Here is a 21,374-nt window from a genome sequence, read left to right as displayed (position 1 = left end):
GATTGAAGTCTAGCAGCCTCTCATAGTTTATCTGGTATGTCACATTCGGTGAGCCCTGAAGGAACTGTTAGCAGGAGCTCAACAGGTCTAACTCAAGGTGATCCTCTGTCCTTCCATCTTGCCCAGAGACCACTTGTTGAAATTCCTGGTCAGAAATCATCTGACCCCACTTTGAGTAGATCAAGGATGACAAGGTCCAATAGGAGCAACTTTGAGGCTTCCCAGGTCAATACTCAGGTGCTGAGTGAGGTGACTGGTGTGTGTTTTGTTATGTGTATTTTGTTCCAGTCAGAATAAGAGATGTTCATTCAGCTCCCCCATGAAAATTGAGAGGCTTTTGCCTATGGTTCCATGAAGTGGAGAAGGATGACTTCCTTTTGTAATGCAGCTTGGTCCCTCTTATCTATGGCACAGCAAACATGGTCACCAAAGTCACTCACAGAAAGCGAAACTGGAAACCTGTCAAACTGGCAAAAGGATAAGAATGGCTTAACAGGCAGGCTTCTGGCCTCTATCTGAGCAAACCAGTTAGCTGAATGAATTGGTAAGAAACATGTCTCCTCTGCAAGGTTTTAATAGGAAACAAGATTTGTGAGACTAGACACTGGCTGTAGCAAATCTGGTATATATTGTGCCATAAATTTGTCTGTGTTGTTCTATTGTGGAGAGGGGTACCATAGGATAGAATGTGGGCCTTAGACCCCTATAAACCCATTGTTCGAACCCACCCTGAAGACTGATGAGATACAAACTTTGCTGCACATCCCTGAAACAAAATCATGAGGTTTCCCTCTTGTCTTATGTCCTTAAAAACTTGACTTTGTGACCAGATGCAGGCACTCTCTCTTGGTCTCTGCCATTTGAAGGGAAAGAATTTTCGGGTTCATGTCATGGCTAGCCTTAAGAATTCTCTTGAGCAGTTAAAATCCTTTACAAGCTTAAAAATGACACTACTCTAGACTCCTTCTGGGAGAGCAATGACAATTGTCCCATGCTGTAGCTCAGTAGCTAAGGCATTGCCCTTTCACAATGGTGGCCTGAGCTCAATTCCCAGATTAGGGAATGAGTCCTTTCCAGTTTAAAAATTGTGGGACTTTTGCCATTTATTAGTTTTTCTTCCATGTACAGCTTTTGATATGCTGTCTTAAATTTTTCTTTCCCTGAGCTACCTTAAGGGTGATTTTAGATCATGTAAAGCTTACCTGCCATCTCTTTGGAGACACCTCATGTGTCCGTGGTTAAGTCATAGCCTTAGTTAAGGATTATTAATTTTATTTGGGAGGTTACCTTTGGTAAAAAATTCAAAAGCTAACAATATCCACTGTTTTTTCCTGCTGAAATCTGGTAATAAGAAATTTTTTAAAGGATTGTTTTTTTGAAACCTATGTAGTTAAAACTGATTTAATTTGGACTATATGGGTACAGATATTGTTTTAAGGCGCTTGCTCTCCCTCTGTAAAAACTTCTCCGTCAACTGAATTCTGTTTCTCATTTACTCCTCTTTGTCCCTCCTTCCACTGTATCTATTCTCTTTAACTTTTGGGGGCACCAGGATTACTCTGCATTATGAGAAAATTTAACCTTAATGTATAATAGCTAGATAGGAGATATACTTTTTTAAATGACTGATATCACTTGCTTCCAGTGAACGATGATCACCACAGGGTTGTACGTCTTTCTTTGTATGTTTAGATAAGGAAAGCATGCTTATAAACACCTAGAAGGTACAGAATGGAAGATGGGGTGATTATAGCATAGGCTGATTGGCGTTGGTTTGCCAAGCAGCCAGGAGAAATGTCCTTTCAATGAGATACACTGTGGAATCATTGCACTGTCTTGTCTTGTAGTATTTCCCTCTTTTGGGGACCCAGGATTTGGTGTAAAAATGAGATCCTTGATCTTGGGGATCTGTTTTGCCTTCCTGCTGTGCCTACTTATTGGACCCTAAAAACTGCATGCTTTCCTGGCCCAGTTGCCTAAAAGACTCCACCCTAAAAGCCAATAATCCAATCAAGAAACAGATCTTTAAAAATTCTCCCTGTGTAAGGTGGAGGTTGCAGTGAGCTGAGATCACGCCACTGCACTCCAGCCTGGGTGAGAGAGCAAGCCTCTGTCTCAAAAAAAAAATAAATAAATAAAACAAAACAAAAAAAAACCTCCCTGTGTAGGAGTGTCTGTTTTTCCTGGTCATCTTGACTAAACTTTTATCCACACCATTTTCCCTTGGTTTAAATAAAATATAAATTCTCTATTTAGTTTCACCTAAAAATTATCCATTTAAAAACAGAAATTTAGAATTGCCTGGCTGACAATTATTTAGGTCAGAGAATAGATAATCAAGAGACTAATGGTCTGAGGTCAAAAAGGAAAACTTAAAAACTGACAAATAAAGAATCTTATCACAATTAGCCAGACACAGTACAGTGGTGTGCACCTGTACTCCCAGCTACTTGGGAGGCTGAGGTGGGAGGATTGCTTGAGCTCAGAAGGTCAGGGCTGCAATAAGCCATGATTATGCTAGTGCACTCCAGCCTGGACAACAGAGACATTGTCTCAATAATAATTATAATAATAATCATCATCATCATGATCATCTTATCCCCCCACCAGATCTGCTTCTGTCTATTTATATATGCTGAGTATACATTTTGTTACCAAAATACATAAAAGAACTATAATTAATTGGCTTTAACAAAATTCTGTATATAAGCAAGTTGGCCAAAATTAAAAGGATATTACTTAGTTTTTCCATAAATTAAAATATTAAAATAAGAGTATACTGATGCAGAGCCAGAATCTAGGTCCATCTGTTAAATAACAGTTTCCTTAGAGCACTGATCTGCCCTTTAATAAAAAATTAGAAAGGATTATAAAAAGACTTATAAAAATTATACTCCATAGTCAAACTAATTAAAACTGGACATATTTATTTATAAAATGTTATTAAAATTGAGTTTAACATTAAGAATATACTAATGCAAAATTAAAATTTGGCTTTCTCTTTTAAATAAGATTTTCATAATATTAAGAAATAAATTTTATTTGTCATTTAAATACAGGGGAGAGAGAAAAGACAGATTCAGTTGGCTTCATGCTATCTGTATTGGTCTTAACAAGTTAAGACTCCTCTCTATTAACAAGTAAAGATTTTTGCCTTTTTGAAATTTTAAATTATCATTTTGGCTAAGTAAATGACTTACAATGACCTAGAATTCTGTTTTGTGCTATCAAGTGTTAAACCTTTGATATTTGACAAACATTCCAAAATCAAATTCTGATTTAAGTATTTTTTTGACCTCATTAACTTTTAAATATTAGGTCCCCTGAAGTCCAAAAGAGACATATTTGACTGATTTGGTATACTAAAATCATACAGAAAGCATTGTCAAATATAAAATGGTATTCAACTTTTTTGGCTACAGTCAATAAATGTGTTATTAATATGTGTTCCAAAATTATATACATTTCCTATAATTCTGATATGTCTGAGTATGTGTTATAAATAATAATTACTATATAGTTATGTACCATAAAAATGACCATGCTTCCTTTTCAGTTGCATCTTTAACTGTGGCTGTCCTGACTTTTGTTTTCCACAGATAACTGTCTTGTTTTGATCCTTTTCAAAAGGCTGTTTAAAACCAGCTATAAGATGCTAATGGGTGCTGTTGGATGCAGGTTTCTGATAATTGTAGAGACTGTGCCATTAAAACAAAAAACAAACAAACAAACCAACAAAAAAAAAACCTTCCAGGACTGTCATAGAGAGCTAGTGTGTTCATGAGGACTCCTGGTCCAGTATTGAGCAAAACAGCAATTGCATGGACTGAATTAATAAAAGACCAACATCAGGTGCAGTGGCTCACATCTGTAATCACAGCACTTTGAGAGACTGAGGCAGGAGGAATGCTTGAGCCCAAGAGTTTGAGACCAGCCTGGAACTTAGGGAGGCTCTGTCTCTTAAGAAAACAAAACAAAACAAAAAAGACAAATAATATTTATGACATTTTGTTTAACATATTGCTAATTCTTTTGTTTTGCAGTCTAGAAAACTTTTTTCTTTTAAGCTATTTACAGGGTATACTCATGGGAGTAAAAGTTAAAACATATTTCTTTCTATCTTATTTCTCCAGAATTTAAAAACTATTTGTAAGCATATACTTAACTTATAACAGTATAGTTACATGCATAATTTCAATAAAAATCTGTTTTCTTTTATGATAAGACACCATTGGTTATTTTACCAAGGCTTTAACTAGAATGGCATGCTTTCAAATATAAACAGACTGCTTTAAGGAATCAAACTGACTTACAGAGCTGATAAAAGCCACTTGAAAAAATTAACTTAATACCTTGTCTACCTAGTCCCTATACAGGGTTTCTGACCTATGATTTAAAAAAAAAAAAAAAAAAAAAAATCACTTTCTGATAGGCCTGGGAGCCTCAAGTTATCTTGGGACCTGGAGAAAAGAAAAATTATCCAATTCATACAGGTATTTATAGGCACAGATAAATCCATGGCTGGCTCAAGGCTTTAAACTTTCAAATCTGCAATTCCTTATTTTGAAAAATTCCAGCAAAGCCAATGTTTAGAAAGCCTATATGGCAAATAATTGTTCTTGCTGTACTTTATGTAAATAATCAGGCCAAGTATAAAAAAACTTAGACTTATTTTGCAAATAAATTTGTCCTACTATGATTTGTCATTAATAAAATAGAAACGAGAAAAAAAATTATGTTTCAAATAAAAAAACCTATAATACATCTGTTTTTAGGTTCTAGTCTTGGCCACTGTTTTGGGGTTTTTATTATTTTCTGCAATTTGGACCAAATCTTGAATTCTTTCCAGCTACAAGCTACAAGTCCCTAAACTTAATGTTTTCAAATTTTTCTTCCATTTCTCTTTTTTTCTTTTTGAGAGTCTCGCGCTGTCGCCCAGGCTGGAGTGCAGTGGCGCGATCTCGGCTCACTGCAAGTTCCGCCTCCTGGGTTCACACCATTCTCCTGCCTCAGCCTCCCTAGTAGCTGGGACTACAGGCACCTGCCACCACGCCCAACTAAATTTTTGTATTTTTTTTTTAGTAGAGATGGGGTTTCACCATGTTAGCCAGGATGGTCTCGATCTCCTGACCTCATGATCTGCCTGCCTCGGCCTCCCAAAGTGCTAGGTTGCTACTTTTCCCTAAGACCTTGAAAGCTAGAACTTACTCCTTGTAATACAGGCAAGAAAATCATGTCAGATCAGATTGCCACACCTTTTTCCTCTGTAACTAAAAATGCTTTGAGTCTAATATCTGGATAAATTGTGCCCAACATTACCTTTGTTTTCCTTTTATTTCTATAAAAATGCCTTTTATTAAAAACATTTGCCTTCAGCAACCCATCTACAACCTACAGGCCTAGTCCATCTACAACCTCCTGAAATGAGACACAGTTGTTTAACTGATCTAGTCACAGAACTAAAAATTGACTATAAAAGATATGGTGTATTTAAATTTACTCTTTCCTGTTTATCCCAATTTGTCTTTTTAACAACCTCTGACCCTAATCTCTCTCTATTAGCAAACCCATATCTGATTGGCTCTCAGGGCTATTCATCAGGATCTCTCAGGGCTTCAGATGAATTCTACAAGAACTCCTGCAGTCAGAACTTTTGCTTGTTATATTAGGCATGCAGACAGCTGCAAAGCAGTTTCATTTCTCTTACCCTGGGACTAACCCCTATCTCAACGAAGCCCCCGTCAGCAGGAAGTTGGAGCAGTCATTGGCTTTTTTCCATCTCTGACTGGTTTGGCTGTGTCCTCACCCAAATCTCATCTTGAATTGTAGATCTCATAATTCCCACATGTCGTGGGAGGGAGCTGGTGGGAGGTAAATTAATCATGGGGGTAGGTCTTCCCCATGCTCATGATAGTGAATAAGTCTCACAAAATCTGATGGTTTTATAAAGGGGAGTCCCCCTGCACATGCTCTCTTGCCTGCCACCATGTAAGACATGACTTCGCTCCTCATTTGCCTTCCACCACGATTTTGAGGTCTCTTCAGTCATGCAGAACTGAGAGTCTATTAAATATCTTTTATAAATTACCCAGTTTCAGGTATGTTTCTATTAGCAGTGTGAAAACAGACTAATAGAGTAAATTGGTAGCGAGAGTGGCACACTGATGTCAAGATACCCAAAAATGTGGATGCAACTTTGGAACTAGCAGGCAGAGCTTCAAACAGTTAAGAAGGCTCAGAAGAAGACAGAAAGATGTGGGAAAGTTTGGAACTTCCTAGAGACTTGTTGAATGGCTTTGACCAAAATGCTGATAGTAATATGGACAATAAAGTCCAGGGTGGGGCAGTGTCAGATGGAGATAAGTAACTTGTTGGGAACTGGAACAAAGGTGACTCTTGCTATGTTTTAGCAAAGAGACTGGTGGCATTTTGCCCCTGTGCTAGAGATTTGTGGAGCTTTGAACTTCAGAGAGATGATTTAGGGCCTCTGGCAGAAGAAATTTCTAAGCAGCAAAGCATTCAAGAGGTGACTTGGATGCTATTAAAGACATCCAGTTTTTTGTATTCAAAAAGAATATGGTTTGGAATTGGAACTTATGTTTAAAAGAGAAGCAGAGCATAAAAGTTTGAAAAATGTGCATCCTGATGATGCAACAGAAAAAACCATTTTCTTTTAAAAAATTCAAGCCAGCGGAAGAAGTGTGCATAAGTACCAAGAAGCTAAATATTAATCGCCAAGACAATGGGGAAAATGTCTCCAGGGCATGTCAGAGGTCTTCACGGCAGCCCCTCCCATCATAGGCCTGGAGGCCTAGGAGGAAAAAATGGTTTTGTGGGCTGGACCCAGGGCCTTGTTGCTTTGTGCAGTTTCAGCACTTACTGCCCTGCATCCCAGCTGTGGCTAAAAGAGGCCAATATACAGCTCTGGCTGTGGCGTCAGATGGTGCAAGCCCCAAGCCCTGACAGCTTCCACATGGTGTTGAGCATGTAGATGCACAGAAGTCAAGAATTGAGATTTGGGGATCTCCACTTAAGATTTCAGAGGATGTATGGAAATGCCTGGATGTCCAGGCAGAAGCCCTGATGAAGAACCTCTGCTAGGGCAGTGCAGAAGGGAAATGTAGGGTGGAAACCCCCACACTGAGTCACCACTGGGGCACTGCCTAGTGGAGCTGTGAGGAGAGGGCCATTGTCTTCCAGACCCCAGAAGGGTGGATCCACTGAAAGCTTGTACCAGGCGTCTGAAAATCCATAGATACTCAATGCCAGCCTGTGAAAACAGCCAGGAGGTCAGGCTGTACCCTGCAAAACCACAGGGATGGAGCTTCCCAAGACCATGGGAACCCACCTCTTGCATCAGTATGACCTAGATGTGAGACATGGAGTCAAAGGAAATCATTTTGGAGCTTTAAGATTTGACTGGCCCACTGAATTTTGAACTTGTATGGGGCCTGTCCTTTGTTCTGGCCAATTTCTCCCAATTGGAACAGATGTATTTATCCCATATCTGTATACCCCATTGTATTTAGGATGTAACTAACTTGCTTTTGATTTTACAGGTTTATAGTCAGAAGGGACTTGTCTCAGATGAGATTTTGGACTGTGAGCTTTTAAGTAATGAGTTAAGACTTTGAGGGACCATTGGGATGGCATGATTGGTTTTGAAATGTGAGGACGTGAGATTTGGGAGGGGTCAGAGGTGGAAATATATGGTTTGCCTATGTCTCCACCCAAATCTCATCTTGAATTGTAGCTCCCATAATTTCCACGTACTGTGGGATGGGGGTAATTGAATCATGGGGGCGGGTCTTTCCTGTGCTATACTCGTGATGGTAAATAAGTCTCACACGATCTGATGGTTTTATAAAAGGGAGTTCTCCTGCACACGATCTCTTGACTGCCACTATGTAAGACATGACTTTGCTCCTCATTTGCCTTCTGCCATGATTGTGAGGCCTCCCTAGTCATGTGGAACTGAGAGTCAGTTAAACCTCTTTCCTTTATAAATTATCCAGTCTTGGGTATATCTTTATTAGCATGAGAACAGACTAATAGAATATCCAAAGCTCACACCTTAAGAATAAGGTATGGCAAAACCCTAAAGGGAGGACAGAAACTATCTTTGCAAAAATTATAACAACTTATGTCAACTTTCATAACAGTAAAAGAGATCCAATCTAACCAACTCCAACTTGCCTCTAACCTCCAGATTGTCCTTGGTCATTCCTGGGTATGGCCAAGCTAACTTTGGAAAAAAACATTTAGCTTATAGTTCAAATAATAATCGCCCTTCCCAAAACTAAACCACCTTTATAAAACTAATAAATGTCCACCAAGTTAAAAAAAAAAATGAGAGGGTCCTAAATTCTCCTAAAACATAGGCATAAACAAATATCCACCATTATTCTGGAGGTCACAAGATTTACAACTTCCTCAATTACTTCTGTAAATAACATCACTATTATAAACAGAAGACTGGCCTTTTGAGATGTCTTTTTAGGCTTTTGCTCTTCTGACAACAGGATGGCCCCACCTGAGCCTGTAACTTTTGACTTATCTAGTTCTCTGACCCCCACCCAAAAGCGGACTCCATGCACAGGGCCATTTTCCGTACCCCTACGATAGCATCCCCAACCCGTCAGCAACACTTACTTCCTAGCCCCTGCTTGCCAAACTATCTTTTAAAAACCCTAGTGTCCAAATTTTCAGGGAGGCTAATTTGCGTAAAAAAAAAACTCCAGTCTCCCATTTAGCCAGCTCTATGTGTATTGAACTCTTTATTACAATTCTCCTGTCTTAATCAGCTCTATCTGGGCAGTGGGCAAGAAAAATACACTGAGTAGTTACACCACAGCTCCTATTTCTACCTTATTCTTCTGCTTTTACAGTAGAAACCGTCATCATAGACCTGGTTGGCCACATTTTAATGTAATTGTGTCTTCACTTTTCTACCTTCCCCACTAACTGAGAATCCCTCTAGTGTTATTTCTATTTCTGTAACCCCAAAGCCTAACAAATGCTTGATATCTAGCCTATTTTCTCCATTTGCTCAAAAAATGACTACGTGGAAATTCAGAAAATTTAAATCTTACTTCCTCACTAATAATATATGGGAATATACAGATAACCGAAAAATTGACATAAAAAAATCACAAGAATTCGATAAACTTAACCTTAATTGTTTATGAAGGAAATAACTTGGATAACTCAAAAGATATGAATCAAATGAGTCTAAGTTATGTGTTAGCTGAACAACTTTTTAAAGGTGCTGGTGGAGGTGGTAGTCAACTGAGGAAAAACTCACTAGACTGAAAATTCATTTGTTTACACCACCCTGAAAAAAGTTCCTACTTGCATGACTTTTACCTTTTGCCTCAATTCTTCTTAATCCTTTTTTGGTCAGAGACCCCCTTGAGTACCATGAACTTTATAGTTCCTACCTGCAAAATACAAAAACAAGGTAAAAAACGTATCTTTTTAAGAAAATTTCCCCAACCAGCCCCACATGCAATGATTTAAGTACTCCTTTCACCACTCAGTTTGTGCTATAGTAATTTTTACATTGATATTTTACCCTGTAAGTATCGTATTGTTGTTATTTTTGTTATATTTGTTGTCTCTCTACCTTCATTGTGTGCTCTGTAAAGACAGGAGCCAGGTAACTTTTAATACTCTGTCCTACTTTAGCCCATATGCCATCTGCTAAATACTCAGATACTGAAAGAGCTTCTCAATGCCTAAGAACAAGCTGGTGCCAGGTAATAATAGCTAATGCTTACTGTGTACTTGCTACCTACCAAGTGTTACTCTCAACACATAACTGTATTAAACTCTGTAATTTTGACAATCACCTCCATGAGCTAAGCTAGGCTACCATCATCCAGGTGAGGCAACTGAAACACAGAAGTAACTTCTTAACTTCTCAAGATCATGTATCCAAGAAACAGTGGCCCTGGTGTTTGAATACTAGTAGCTGGCCTTAAGAAAGGACACTCCTCAATTCTCTACTACATCACCTCAAGCACTTGGGCAGAACAACTATCAGCTGGGATGTTTTAAGAAGAGAATGACTTCTAACATGCCAGTGAAAGAAATACAGGCCCATTTTGCTCTTAAAAATAATTGATTTTTTCCCTTCCTTTTTGGCTTTATTATCTTCCCCCTCTCTCCTCTTCATTCTATCCCCATCAAATCCCTGAACCCAGCTTTCCACCCCCACCAGAGAAATCCATCTTAAACTAGTTTTCCTTCCATATTTTTATCCATACTAATACTATATGAGGAGATGCAGATATTCACATGCATACAAACCACACATACCAAGGAAGAAAGGGCATTTTCTTCAAAATGCAATATTTTTACAGCTTTCTGCATCTTCTTTCACAAAACAATACTTCCTGGAAACGTCTCTAACTCACTGGAATACATCTAGTTCATCCTTTCTGATAGCTACTCAATCTTCCTTGTGTGGATCTATCACAATGTATTCATAAGAGAAGGGCTGAAAACAAAGTTCACTTTGTTTCCAGTTGTTTGACACCAAGAACAAAGCTGCAATTAATATAAGACATCAGAAATGTCAGTGGTGGAACATGAAGCAGGCAGGCTGAGTTTCTTGGAGGAAGCTTCTCTGTCTCTGGTCTTCCTGAATTCTCTTCTCAGGCAGCAGGGAACACTCCCTCCTTCTCGGCCATTTGTTGGGGGTCAGGAAGGGAGAAGTGACATATTTTGGTGGGGACAATATCAAACTTCTCTTCAGAAGTTCAAATTTGAAAGCCAAAGAGATCTTCAAGATCTGCTCTCCAGTCTTTTCCCCTGGCACTTGCCAGCCCATGTATGAGAAAATCCTGTCCTGGTTTTCTCTGCCAAGGCCCCCACCAGAGAGCAAGGCCTTATATGCACTCAGCACCAAGTGGAGGGAAGGAAAAACCCAGGTTCTATGTTCCCAGAACCTATTCCAAATCCATCTAATAATTTAATGCTCTGCTACGAAAACTACTTGAAATGCTCATTCCAAACAAAGCTGTTCTATTGTATAAAGTAGAAATGTGATGATACAAAACCAGCTAATTTACTTAAAATCAGAGTAATTAACTGGAAAGAAAAAAAAAAAAAAACTAGTGGAAAATAACTCAGTTCCTGCCTTGCCTGCCAAGGTCAACTTAGGACAGGACTATAAGAGCTAGAGCATGAAACAGGCCAAAATCACTTTACTGAAAATGGCTTGACAATCAACAAAGACAGAACCAAAGAGTTCCCTCTTAGCTTCTCCTACTTTGTGGTGGTCATGAATTTTATGTCTCCTAGGATAAACGTACTTACATTGAAGCATACCACTCAAATTGTACTCTAAAATTTTTGTAATTTTGGAATTATTATTTTTTTGTTCAATACATACTCTATTCACTCTTTCTTACTGAACTTCACTGAATATTTTAGGATTTTCGAGTCTTTCATCTAGCAGGTGACCTTATAGAACACTAAGTCACATTTAAGACAGTGATATCAGTTAGCAGTTTGGATAATCAACTTGGTTGAAACTTGGCAGAGTGCTTAAATATAAATTTACTATATACATATGTCTTGTTTAATATCACCATGCATATAATGCTACACCATAAATGTTAAATATTTAACTTATAATACAGTATACCACTAATACATACTTTCCCCACACTCCTGATGCTAATAGGCACTGTCAACCAAGAAGAGCAAGCATGGCAGACAGTATCGTACAACCTTGAATAACAAGCACACCACAATGTCAAAATGCTTATCGTCATGACGAATGCTCCTCTACATCACCTGGGTGAAAGTAGTCTGCAACATGTAGCTACGTCTTGTGGCCCATTTTATAAACTAGCAAATAATTTTGGTCCAAAATGGCTAACAAAAGGTGTACAACGGTATTGGAGCTTCTACAAATAGACAAGGACAAATATTGTTCTTGGTGCTAAGATGAAAATGTTATGGCAAATGGAATGCGGCTTTTAGGAAACAGTCATGGAAATAGGGTAGAGATCAACAGAAAATTAAATTGGTTAAAGTCCTTTGACATTATGAAAAGCATCGTAAATATTGCCACTAGCTGGGATGAACGAATAACAATTGTTTGGCAGGTGGCATTTCATGACTTAAAGATGTAGAAAAAAACTGGAGTGAGTGCCAATTTAAGATGTCAGAACCATTTCTCCTTAGGGCTTCTTCCAGAATCATAACCACCCCATGGAGCGTCAATTATCAGCATTCTCATTTTTAGGAGCACATCCTCCCTATCCCCTGAAACACTGCTTCTCATGGGTCAGGTCTCTACATCCATTAAAATATAAAGACAAAGAAAGAAAAGCGAGAAGTAAAATATTACCTTTTATTTTCTCAGGCACACAAGTGATTTGGATACCAATTATCAAGACATTTTACTGATTTCCCTTTAGAATGATCTATTTTAAATCTTCAGCCACCTTAGAAAATAGTTTGCAGCAATCACTTTGCAATTCATAAGTATCAGGTTAGAATTAAGTTGTGGAGTAAGTTAACAGTTTATGTTCAATATGTGAGGTTATTTGAACTCCTGAGTTTTAAATGTCCTGTAGAACAGTGATTCCTCTCCCTTCTAATGGCTTTTCAGATTAAAGCAATGACTTTAAAAAATTATATACTAAATACTTGATTACAACAGAAATTGGCCAATCTAAAAATCAGATAGTGTTATACTGAACATCATTCTGATATAGTGAGTAGCCTCTGGCTGAAACAAAATTCCACCACCAAGGCCATCAACTAGGTTAGTACTGTTTTTCCTGGGGTCTATGTAAAACTCTCCTTTTCTCTGCAAATGCTGCTTGGCTATGAACAGCATGGGTTTACCTGCACCAACCTGGCATACACCTAGCGACTTTCTCAAGCATTCTAAAGATGTCCCTAGAGACAATAAATATTGACATATGTAAGTCACAGCACCTTTCTCAAGAACAGTCCAAATCAGCAGTGCACATTCACACACAGGAATGCTGGGGATATGCTTGTACTTGCACCACTTAATTACAACAAGGGGAAATAAGAGTAACTAATGAACTTAATAGCTTCATAAGAAGAAAAATGTTTCATAGTAATACACTTGACCCTATCAGGCAAAAGCCACCTAAAAGGATTTGTAACTGGTTACAAAGTGCATCAAGGGAGAGAATGGCTGGCTCTGAATAAACCCAGTCACTTCTGAACATAAAATACACATTCTAATGACAGAGAGTTGGTAATATTATTTTCACAAACCAAACAGTACAAATTTCAAGTTATTTCACAAATCAGATGATCAAATAAAAATGGACATGAATATACTTAGTAAATTAGTATATACACTTTTAAAAGGTGCTATTGTAAAATAACCTACATGACAAAATTTGGCAAAGAGTAAACAAAATCATTAACAATAAACCAAAAAATATGTAAAACTTAAGAAAACGCCCAAAGAATTAAAAAAGAACACATCTTTCAAAAGATTCAGAAATTATATACCATTTTTAAGTGTGCATTAAGCAACTTTATACTGCACTTTAACAGTCTGAGAAATTTGACATTTCTATAAATATACATGACTGGAGACATTTTATAAGTATATATGACTGACAGCAATATTTGGACAACATAAAAGTACCCTATAGATGTGTGTTGCTGCCATAAATCCGGGATACAGGATTAAAAATGGAGTAAATAAGGCATGGCAATGCTTTGCACGATTTATTGTGAATGCAACCTGAAAACCCAGCAACCAAATTCACCCAGCAGGTAGCAGGACTGTAAGGGACTACTGTTTACTTGGATGCTGGAAATGCTGAAGAAAAGAAAAACCACAGCCATAGATTGGTATTTTAGAAACAGTCAATCCATACTATTTTAAGAAAAAAATGGATGATTTATTATATAAAATTAAGATTGGCAGAATACAGAAAAATTATTTCTTTTACCTTTACATATCTATTATAAGTACCAAGCAAAGTGTAACAATTAGAACTCATTACAAACTATCAAAAAGTATTCATTTGGTGAAATTATTCAAGTCACAAATGCTAAGTAAATAAATGCACTTCCAAATACGTGAAGTGTAAAACAAGTATGAAAATAGTGATCTTAAATAATGATTCTTTTCACAAAAACTAACCAACAAACAAGAAGCACACGAAAAAGACTGTCAGGTTAGACAGAAAAAAATAAATCAAATGTATTGTTGGTTGGGATTGTTAAACTAAAATCATTAAAAACCAGCAACTAGGATTCAAAAGAAAGTAAGAAAAAAGAAAAAGAAATGAGTAATTAGGACTCAAAAAAGAATAAGGGTATTCCAATACTATATCTATTTTCCTATTATTAACAAGAAAGGAGGATTTGGAGGCCAATTATGTCCTGTAGACCCAGGTGCTCTCAAAGTATTTGCACTGAAGTCTTCTTGGTATGGACATATAAATGAACTTTACTGTTAGTCAAAGGTGAGAAAACTTACACATTATAAAGGAAAGGAAAGCAATTACACCTGATAGGGAAAAAAGATCACCCATTAAAATGAACAAATTCATCTCTAGCATAAGACTAAAATAATCTGCTTCCAAATAATTCCTTTGTACTTTAGTAGATGAGGACAAAGCTTTTACCATGATGAAAAGGCAAATGGGAGGTCTCTGATAAGTTGGAATCGTCATAGCAATAAAAGAGATACCTACCAGAAAATTTGCATTAATAGCTATAATCTCATTTGTTAAAAAAAACTCATTAAGTTTATAATTAAACTATTTTTAAAATAAAATAAATGAATAATACATATGTAATATGAATCATATGCCAAATTATATTCTATAGTCGTAAGTGCTATTAATAAATACATTTGATTCATGCTACAAGAGAAAGAATTGAGACAATTTCACATTTCAGAATTCCTGAGTCTTATCAGAGAAAAACAAGTACCGAAAAAACAAAGAAAATAAACTTACTTAAAGTAGGGCAAATAACACAAATTTGGGCATTAACTTAATATCATATTTATAGTTTTAAAGCTGAAGACTATGGGAACAATATATATGTACTTCATGAAATTATAAACATGTTTTTAAAGCTTGGTTTTTAAAAAAGGCGTTTTGATCAAACAAGGCCACCTGAGTGACATCTTCAATGATGGTAAGCCCACCATTTTAAACGAATAATATTTTTATTTAAAAGCCTAATTATTAATATAAAAAGGAAAAAAGTTTATTTTAACAAAATGTTTTAGTAAGATTGCAATGGGACAGCCCTTTGATGAAAAATCTAAGGAGGGTAAAGCCAATGTAAATGAATTAGAACAAGAGTTCTAATTTTGAGTCACTACCCACTAAATAATTTCCCTTTTGCTTTGCATATTACACAGTGAAAATAAACAGTTATCTTAAGAGCACTTCAGTCCCACAAGGTAGGATTTAAGCTTTGTGAATAGGTGTAAATGGCCCTGTAACAACATGATGCCTGCAAAAATACATTCCACTGAAAATTAATGTCTGTTCTCTAACTAGTAAGGAAACGGGAAGCTAAGTGGTCCCACTTAAACAATAAAACAAAACAAAACAAAACCCACTGTTTATCCTTTCTGGAAAGACTACCAAAGCAAAGAACATCCAATAATATTACACATTTAAAACTGCATACTTTTACTCATCTTTACAAGTAGGAAATATGCATACAAATAACTCATGGGCTTTATAAATAAAGACACTAATCAGAAATAATATTTGGGTTATTTCTCTGTTCGTAAATACCCAGAAATAAAACAATTAAAAAACACTAAAGTGCAGACCTATAGGCCAATACAGGCATGATAAAGAGGTGCAGCCAAATTTGCATCTACATTTACACTTACATATCCAGAAAATGATTCTTGCTTTAAAAAAAAAAATTGTGCAATTTAAAAACGAGTCAGTTTTGTTTGTGCCGTAATACAATTAGAACTTGTCTCTGCCCACTAGTGAAGTGACTGCTAGACCTTAGACAGCACACTAGGCTCTTGACAATCACATATCTCATTAGAATCATACAACATTGATTCCACCTCCAGAAAATGTTAGGGTCCTCTTGTTGTAGAATGAAGAGCCACTGGTATTTGGTTGATTGCCTTTAACCAGAGAGGACTTCAGTTCCATTTCACAAGCTACAATAGCTGCATTCAATTCCACTTGAGCTCGATGAACTACATAAAACATGAGGCCTATACTTATCATAATCTGTGAATAAAAATAAAACATTACAGTTATCAATATTTTATACAGAAAAAAAGATAAATCCAATAAATATTTGGTTTAGAAATGCTTCAAACCGGGTGCTTCTCAAAGATGGTAGGTAAAAGGCTATACATTTTTAAATAGTTTACATACAGTTATTGTTTATTCTTTCCTTTGCTGCTTCTCCTGGGAGTGGAGGACCGAAGTCTACAGGTAACCATGACACGGTATTAGGAAAACACACATTCCTTTTGGTTCACTTGATACAAGCCAAACCTGTCTCTTTGTACCAAAAAGCTTTCTTCAAGGAATAAAAAATGTCTACAACAGAGGTAACAGCTGGCTAAACTTTGTTGGTATAATTAACGTATTATACCTTTGCATGACTATAAATGTCCATAGGTATTTCTAAGCCAACTTAGTGAGAAGCACTACCATTTACAATGAACTATCTGGTGCAGACAAAATTAAAAGTATTATGGACCACTTAAAAAAATGAAATGCCAATAAACTTCCAAAGAAATTAACAAGAGATTGTGAACAAGAAACTGCCTATCCTTAGGAAAAAACAAAATCAGAGGAAAATACGATGATTATTTTAAAATGTTAGTCAAAGGGATACTAGAAAAAATAATCACACCGATCAAATTGAAAGTTAGGTTTCTAGTCTTAGCTTAGCTACTCACTAGTGATGTGATTTAGGGAAGCTTCAGTTTCTCATTGTCTTATAGGAAGCTATGGTCCCTCTGTACATTTTTCCTTTTTCCTCTTTTGAGATGGAGTCTCGCTCTGTCACCCGGGCTGGAGTGCAGTGGCACAATCTCAACTCACTGCAACCTCCACCTCATGGGTTCAAGCGATTCTCCTGTCTCAGCCTCCTGAGTAGCTGGGATTACATGCATGCTTCCCATGCCCAGTTAATTTTTGTATTCTCAGTAGAGACGGGGTTTTACCATGTTGGCCAGGCTGGTCTCGAACGCCTGACCTCGTGATCTGCCGGCCTCGGCCTCCCAAAGTGCTGGGATTACAGGGGTAAGCCACAGCACCTAGCCCACTTTAACATTCTATGTACAATTCCTCAGAATGTCTAAGCAGTGTACATTTTCTAAATGAGTTTTATTCCAAAGTTCATTTATAAATCAGTTCTTTAGGACTTGGAGCAAATACAGCAGGTGTTATTTAATGTCCCAGCAAGTTTACAAAGGCTGCTGTAACCAAAAGTGATGCTGAAATATAATACAATTTCAATGAAATCTACCCATAATTATAACATAAGCTTTATGGGGAAAGTATTTTAAATCCAAGTGCTGAGGGTGGTTGGGGAAGAGAAAATAGAAGCAGAGCATACTTGGGGTATGGTAAATGTGAGAGGGGAGGAACTTGGAACTTGCGCTAGGGGGTGCCATTAAATGAGTACCCATCACTCAGTAAAATTGTAAATAAGTTAGGCATCTTAAAGCTGGGTCTTTAAATTCTGTAATTGCTTTCTGTTAATTCTCTTAAAAGAAACAAGATATATTTACTGAAAACTCCTACGTTTGCTACATATCAATAAAGGGAAACACCATTTAAAGAGATGAAGAAAATATTGGGGGGGGTGCGTTGTGAATTAAATGCTACGTTCTGTTTTAGACATGCTGAATTCGAGGTGCCTGTTAGATATCCAAAAAAGTTCACGGATGTCAGGGAATGGGTCTGAAGCTATAGAAAGAGGACTGAGCTAAAGACAGTGCTGGGGAGTAGGATGAGGGTGGGGGGAGGATCTTTACCCAAATGCACATCTCAGCAACCATCAGAGTAATTGGATTTGCTGTTAAAGAAAAAAGTTTTCAGAGTAGGACTAGAAAACTTAAGCTAGAATCTTCAAAAACACAGATATAAGGGGTGAAAGGAAGAAGTTAAGCATAAGCCAGGCAAGTGGGAAAAAAAGTTAAGACACTGGTATCAAACAAACTAAGGGAAGAGTGTTTTAATAATGAAGACACTGTCAAGAGTCTTAGACTGCTAACAGGTCAAGCTAGATGAGAACTGGAAAGTGCATCTCATTTAGAAAAGGTTACTGACAGCCTTAAAAAGAGCAGTTTGAGGGAAGGAAGTGGCAGGGCCACAGATAGCAAGGGTGAAATGGTTGTATCTTTAAGTGGGACTTTCCCAGCTGCACTTCTGATCCCAGGGCCTGATGATTTGGACTATCCCCCAACAAGCCCTCCCCATCTTCCTTAGCCAAGTGAAGTGTTAAAAGCATTTAGAAAATGGAAACAGAAGGTATAGTCAATTTTTAAAAAAGTTTTCTTATTAAAATGAAATCAAAGAAACAGGCAGAAGGTCATGCGTCACACAGAAAGACAGGCATCTCTTAATGCTAACTGGAAAGCAGGCTAAGCATGGGCGGGAACATAAGAAGTTAACAGATTTCTTATATGAAAATTCAGGGGTTTCTCAGTTGAAGGCTTCTGATTTTTCTGTTAAGCAAGAGAGGTAATCTGTTGACAATAAAGAGGGAAGCAAGTGAAGGAGTCAAATTGTGAGGAGAAGTGAAGATAGTTTAAAATAATTAACTATTTCAAGACAACAGGAGGGGAGTGAGAAGACAAAGGAGAGAGATGGGATGTGGGGTAGTGTTGAGAAACTAGGTGAAGATTTGCAACCATGAGTTAAATATCAATCCGTTTGGTTACATGACTTCCCCAAAAGAATAGGGGCAAAGCAGATAAAACTTGGATGGTTTCGGTTGGTAGGTACATAGAAAAATAACAGGCATGGAAGAGTAACTAAATAGACCACAGAATCTAAGCTGGATTTCAGTACAGGTTGAGAATCCCTAATCCAGAAATTCCAAATCTCAAAGGCTCCAACCAAAAGTTTTTGAGCACTAACAAGACACTCAAAGAAAATGCTCATTCAAACACTTTAGATTCCAGACATTTGGATTAGGGATACTCAACAGGTAAGCACAATGTAAATATATTAAAAATCTGAGGAAATTCAAAATCTAAAACATTTCTGGCCCCAAGCATTTCGGATAAGGGATAATCAAACTATACAAGAAATGGTTGTGGCTTCCTATGAACATTTATTTTATACTGCTTTATTTTAGGCTGGCAGCCATAAAACTCAGAGGCAAATTTGTGGCTCATTTCTAGAAAATATGAGGAATCTCATGAATATACTTATTCTGCTAGCTTTAACCTAAGCTATCTTCTTATTCTTTTGTATGTATTTTGTAAGCTGCATTAAATGCCTCCTGATACAAATTAAGCTGTAACTAATATCAATTAAATCAAGCAAGCGTAAACATGTCTTCACTTCTTTTCATAAATCCCTAGGCTAAGAAATATGTGATTTCCCCACTGTTTTGTATTCTAAGCTTAAATCTGCCAGCTTAACCAAAGGGTGAGAAATCACTAAATAAAAGAAGATTCTATAGTTTAAAAAGTACCATGAACTTCATTGACTATGGTTGAATAATTTACTAAGACACATAAAAAGTTTTAAATAGTAAAAGTTATCTCCAAGCTATTAACAATGAGGGATTCTAATTACTCAAATGTAAAGTCAAAGGGAAAAAATGTTTCAAATAGATTACTTATTTTCAGGAAACTAAAAAAAAAATATGCTTAACTTCATACTAAAAAAGTCTGAGAACGTGATACACATTAATTTTACAGTACTGTAGGATGATCATAAATGATATACGGTGCTATAGATATAATGCATAGAAAGTTTAACTTTGTATGATTAGCGTGCTGTATTAATATAAATAAACCAACTGTAATATAAACATTTAACTTAGATTCAGATTATCTAAAGAAAATATAGCTCTGGGGAAAAAAGTAAAGAAAAAAACTGACTCTACATATCAAACATACTACAAAATTTTTCTTAAAGCAAGTACTTTTATTGATAAGCTTTATTTGGGCAATATTTCAATGTAAATATTCATGGTTTTACTTTATGTACTAAACTTGTACCTCGTAAGCACAAAGAAAATTAACTCTGGCTTTATTTTATCATAGTATTTTAAACACAATAGAGTCTCAAAAACTTGAGAATAATGCCACCAAAATAAAATCTGTAATATGGTACCATATACTCAGTAACAGTTAAAACTAATAAGTTAAAAGACCAGTAAGTCTGGAGGACCATCTCATTAGTATTATTTGCTTAGAGGAGTATAGTGTTGTCCCATGTATCTGTGGGGTATCAGTTCCTGGATCCCCCCAGATTTCAAAATCTGCATATACTCAAATCCCTTACATAAAATGGCATGGTAGCTGCATATAACTTTTGCATATCCGTCCATATGCTTTAAATGATTTCTACATTACTTATAATACCTAATATGATGTAAATGCTATGTAGTTATTGCAATACATTGCTTTTTTGTGCTATTTTTTGTTATATTGTTATTTTTAATTTTTTTCCCAAATATTTTTAATCTGTAGTTGGCTGAATCCATGAATGTGGAACCAATGGATACAGAGGTCTGACTATATTCTACTGGTTTTGAGCATGATCTCTAGAACCAACCACCTTGGTTCAAATCCTGGCTCTACCACTTATTAGTGGGGACTTTAAACAAGTTACTATCTAATGGTGTCTTTGTGAACCAGTTCTTGTGGATCAGAGATAGGGGGCTTGATTTACAGCACTTGCCATTTCCCATGGTATAAATATTCCCATCATGGGCAATTTCAAACTATCAATGTGATGTCACTGAATGCAGATTTGGGAAGAGATGTATAATAAATAACCAGCTCAAGATAATAAACATCTGTACCTCCTAGGGTTTTCGTAGGGACTAAATGGGCTGAAATATGTGGCATATAAAGCATGGAATAAAGGTTAACTATCATCATCATCTCACTAGTTCATGAAAAATTACGATTTTCTATTTTGTTAAATCTCAGGAATAAAATCAATCACAAATAAATTTTTAACTATTTCTGCATGCAAATTTAAAGGCTCTAAAGAAATTTGCCTACATGGCAGTATTTTCCTCTTTCATCAACCTCTTACGTAAAATTTTATGTGCCCCAAACTATATTACAATTTGCATGGTAATAATAATCCATTACACAAGTCTTATTTGGACTTGTAATAGAAAACCTTAGACATTTTTATGAGGTAATACTT

General features: G+C 36.6%; 1 protein-coding gene across 7 annotated transcripts in view; it reads right to left on the bottom strand.

Annotated features, from left to right (window-relative positions):
• Positions 1-21,374, bottom strand: part of LOC105497277 (transmembrane protein 64) — a 52,630-nt gene that overhangs the window by 16,043 nt on the left and 15,213 nt on the right. For 2 of the 7 annotated variants that reach the window (XM_011768286.3, XM_071068017.1), the window contains 2 exons: positions 16,070-16,241; positions 9,367-9,436 (listed from right to left, as the gene is read on the bottom strand). In XM_011768286.3, coding sequence (XP_011766588.1) covers positions 9,375-9,436; positions 16,070-16,241 — 234 coding nt within the window. In that variant the 3' untranslated portion in view covers positions 9,367-9,374. Of the gene's footprint in view, positions 1-9,366; positions 9,441-12,353; positions 16,242-21,374 lie in introns of those variants that run through there. The other 5 variants (XM_011768289.3, XM_071068019.1, XM_011768288.3 and 2 more) reach the window with 4 other exon arrangements.

Source organism: Macaca nemestrina, chromosome 8 (assembly GCF_043159975.1).
Source record: "Macaca nemestrina isolate mMacNem1 chromosome 8, mMacNem.hap1, whole genome shotgun sequence".
Taxonomy (NCBI): Eukaryota; Metazoa; Chordata; class Mammalia; order Primates; family Cercopithecidae; genus Macaca; species Macaca nemestrina.
Note: the sequence above shows the minus strand (reverse complement) of the source record. Positions and strands in the feature narration are given on the sequence as shown.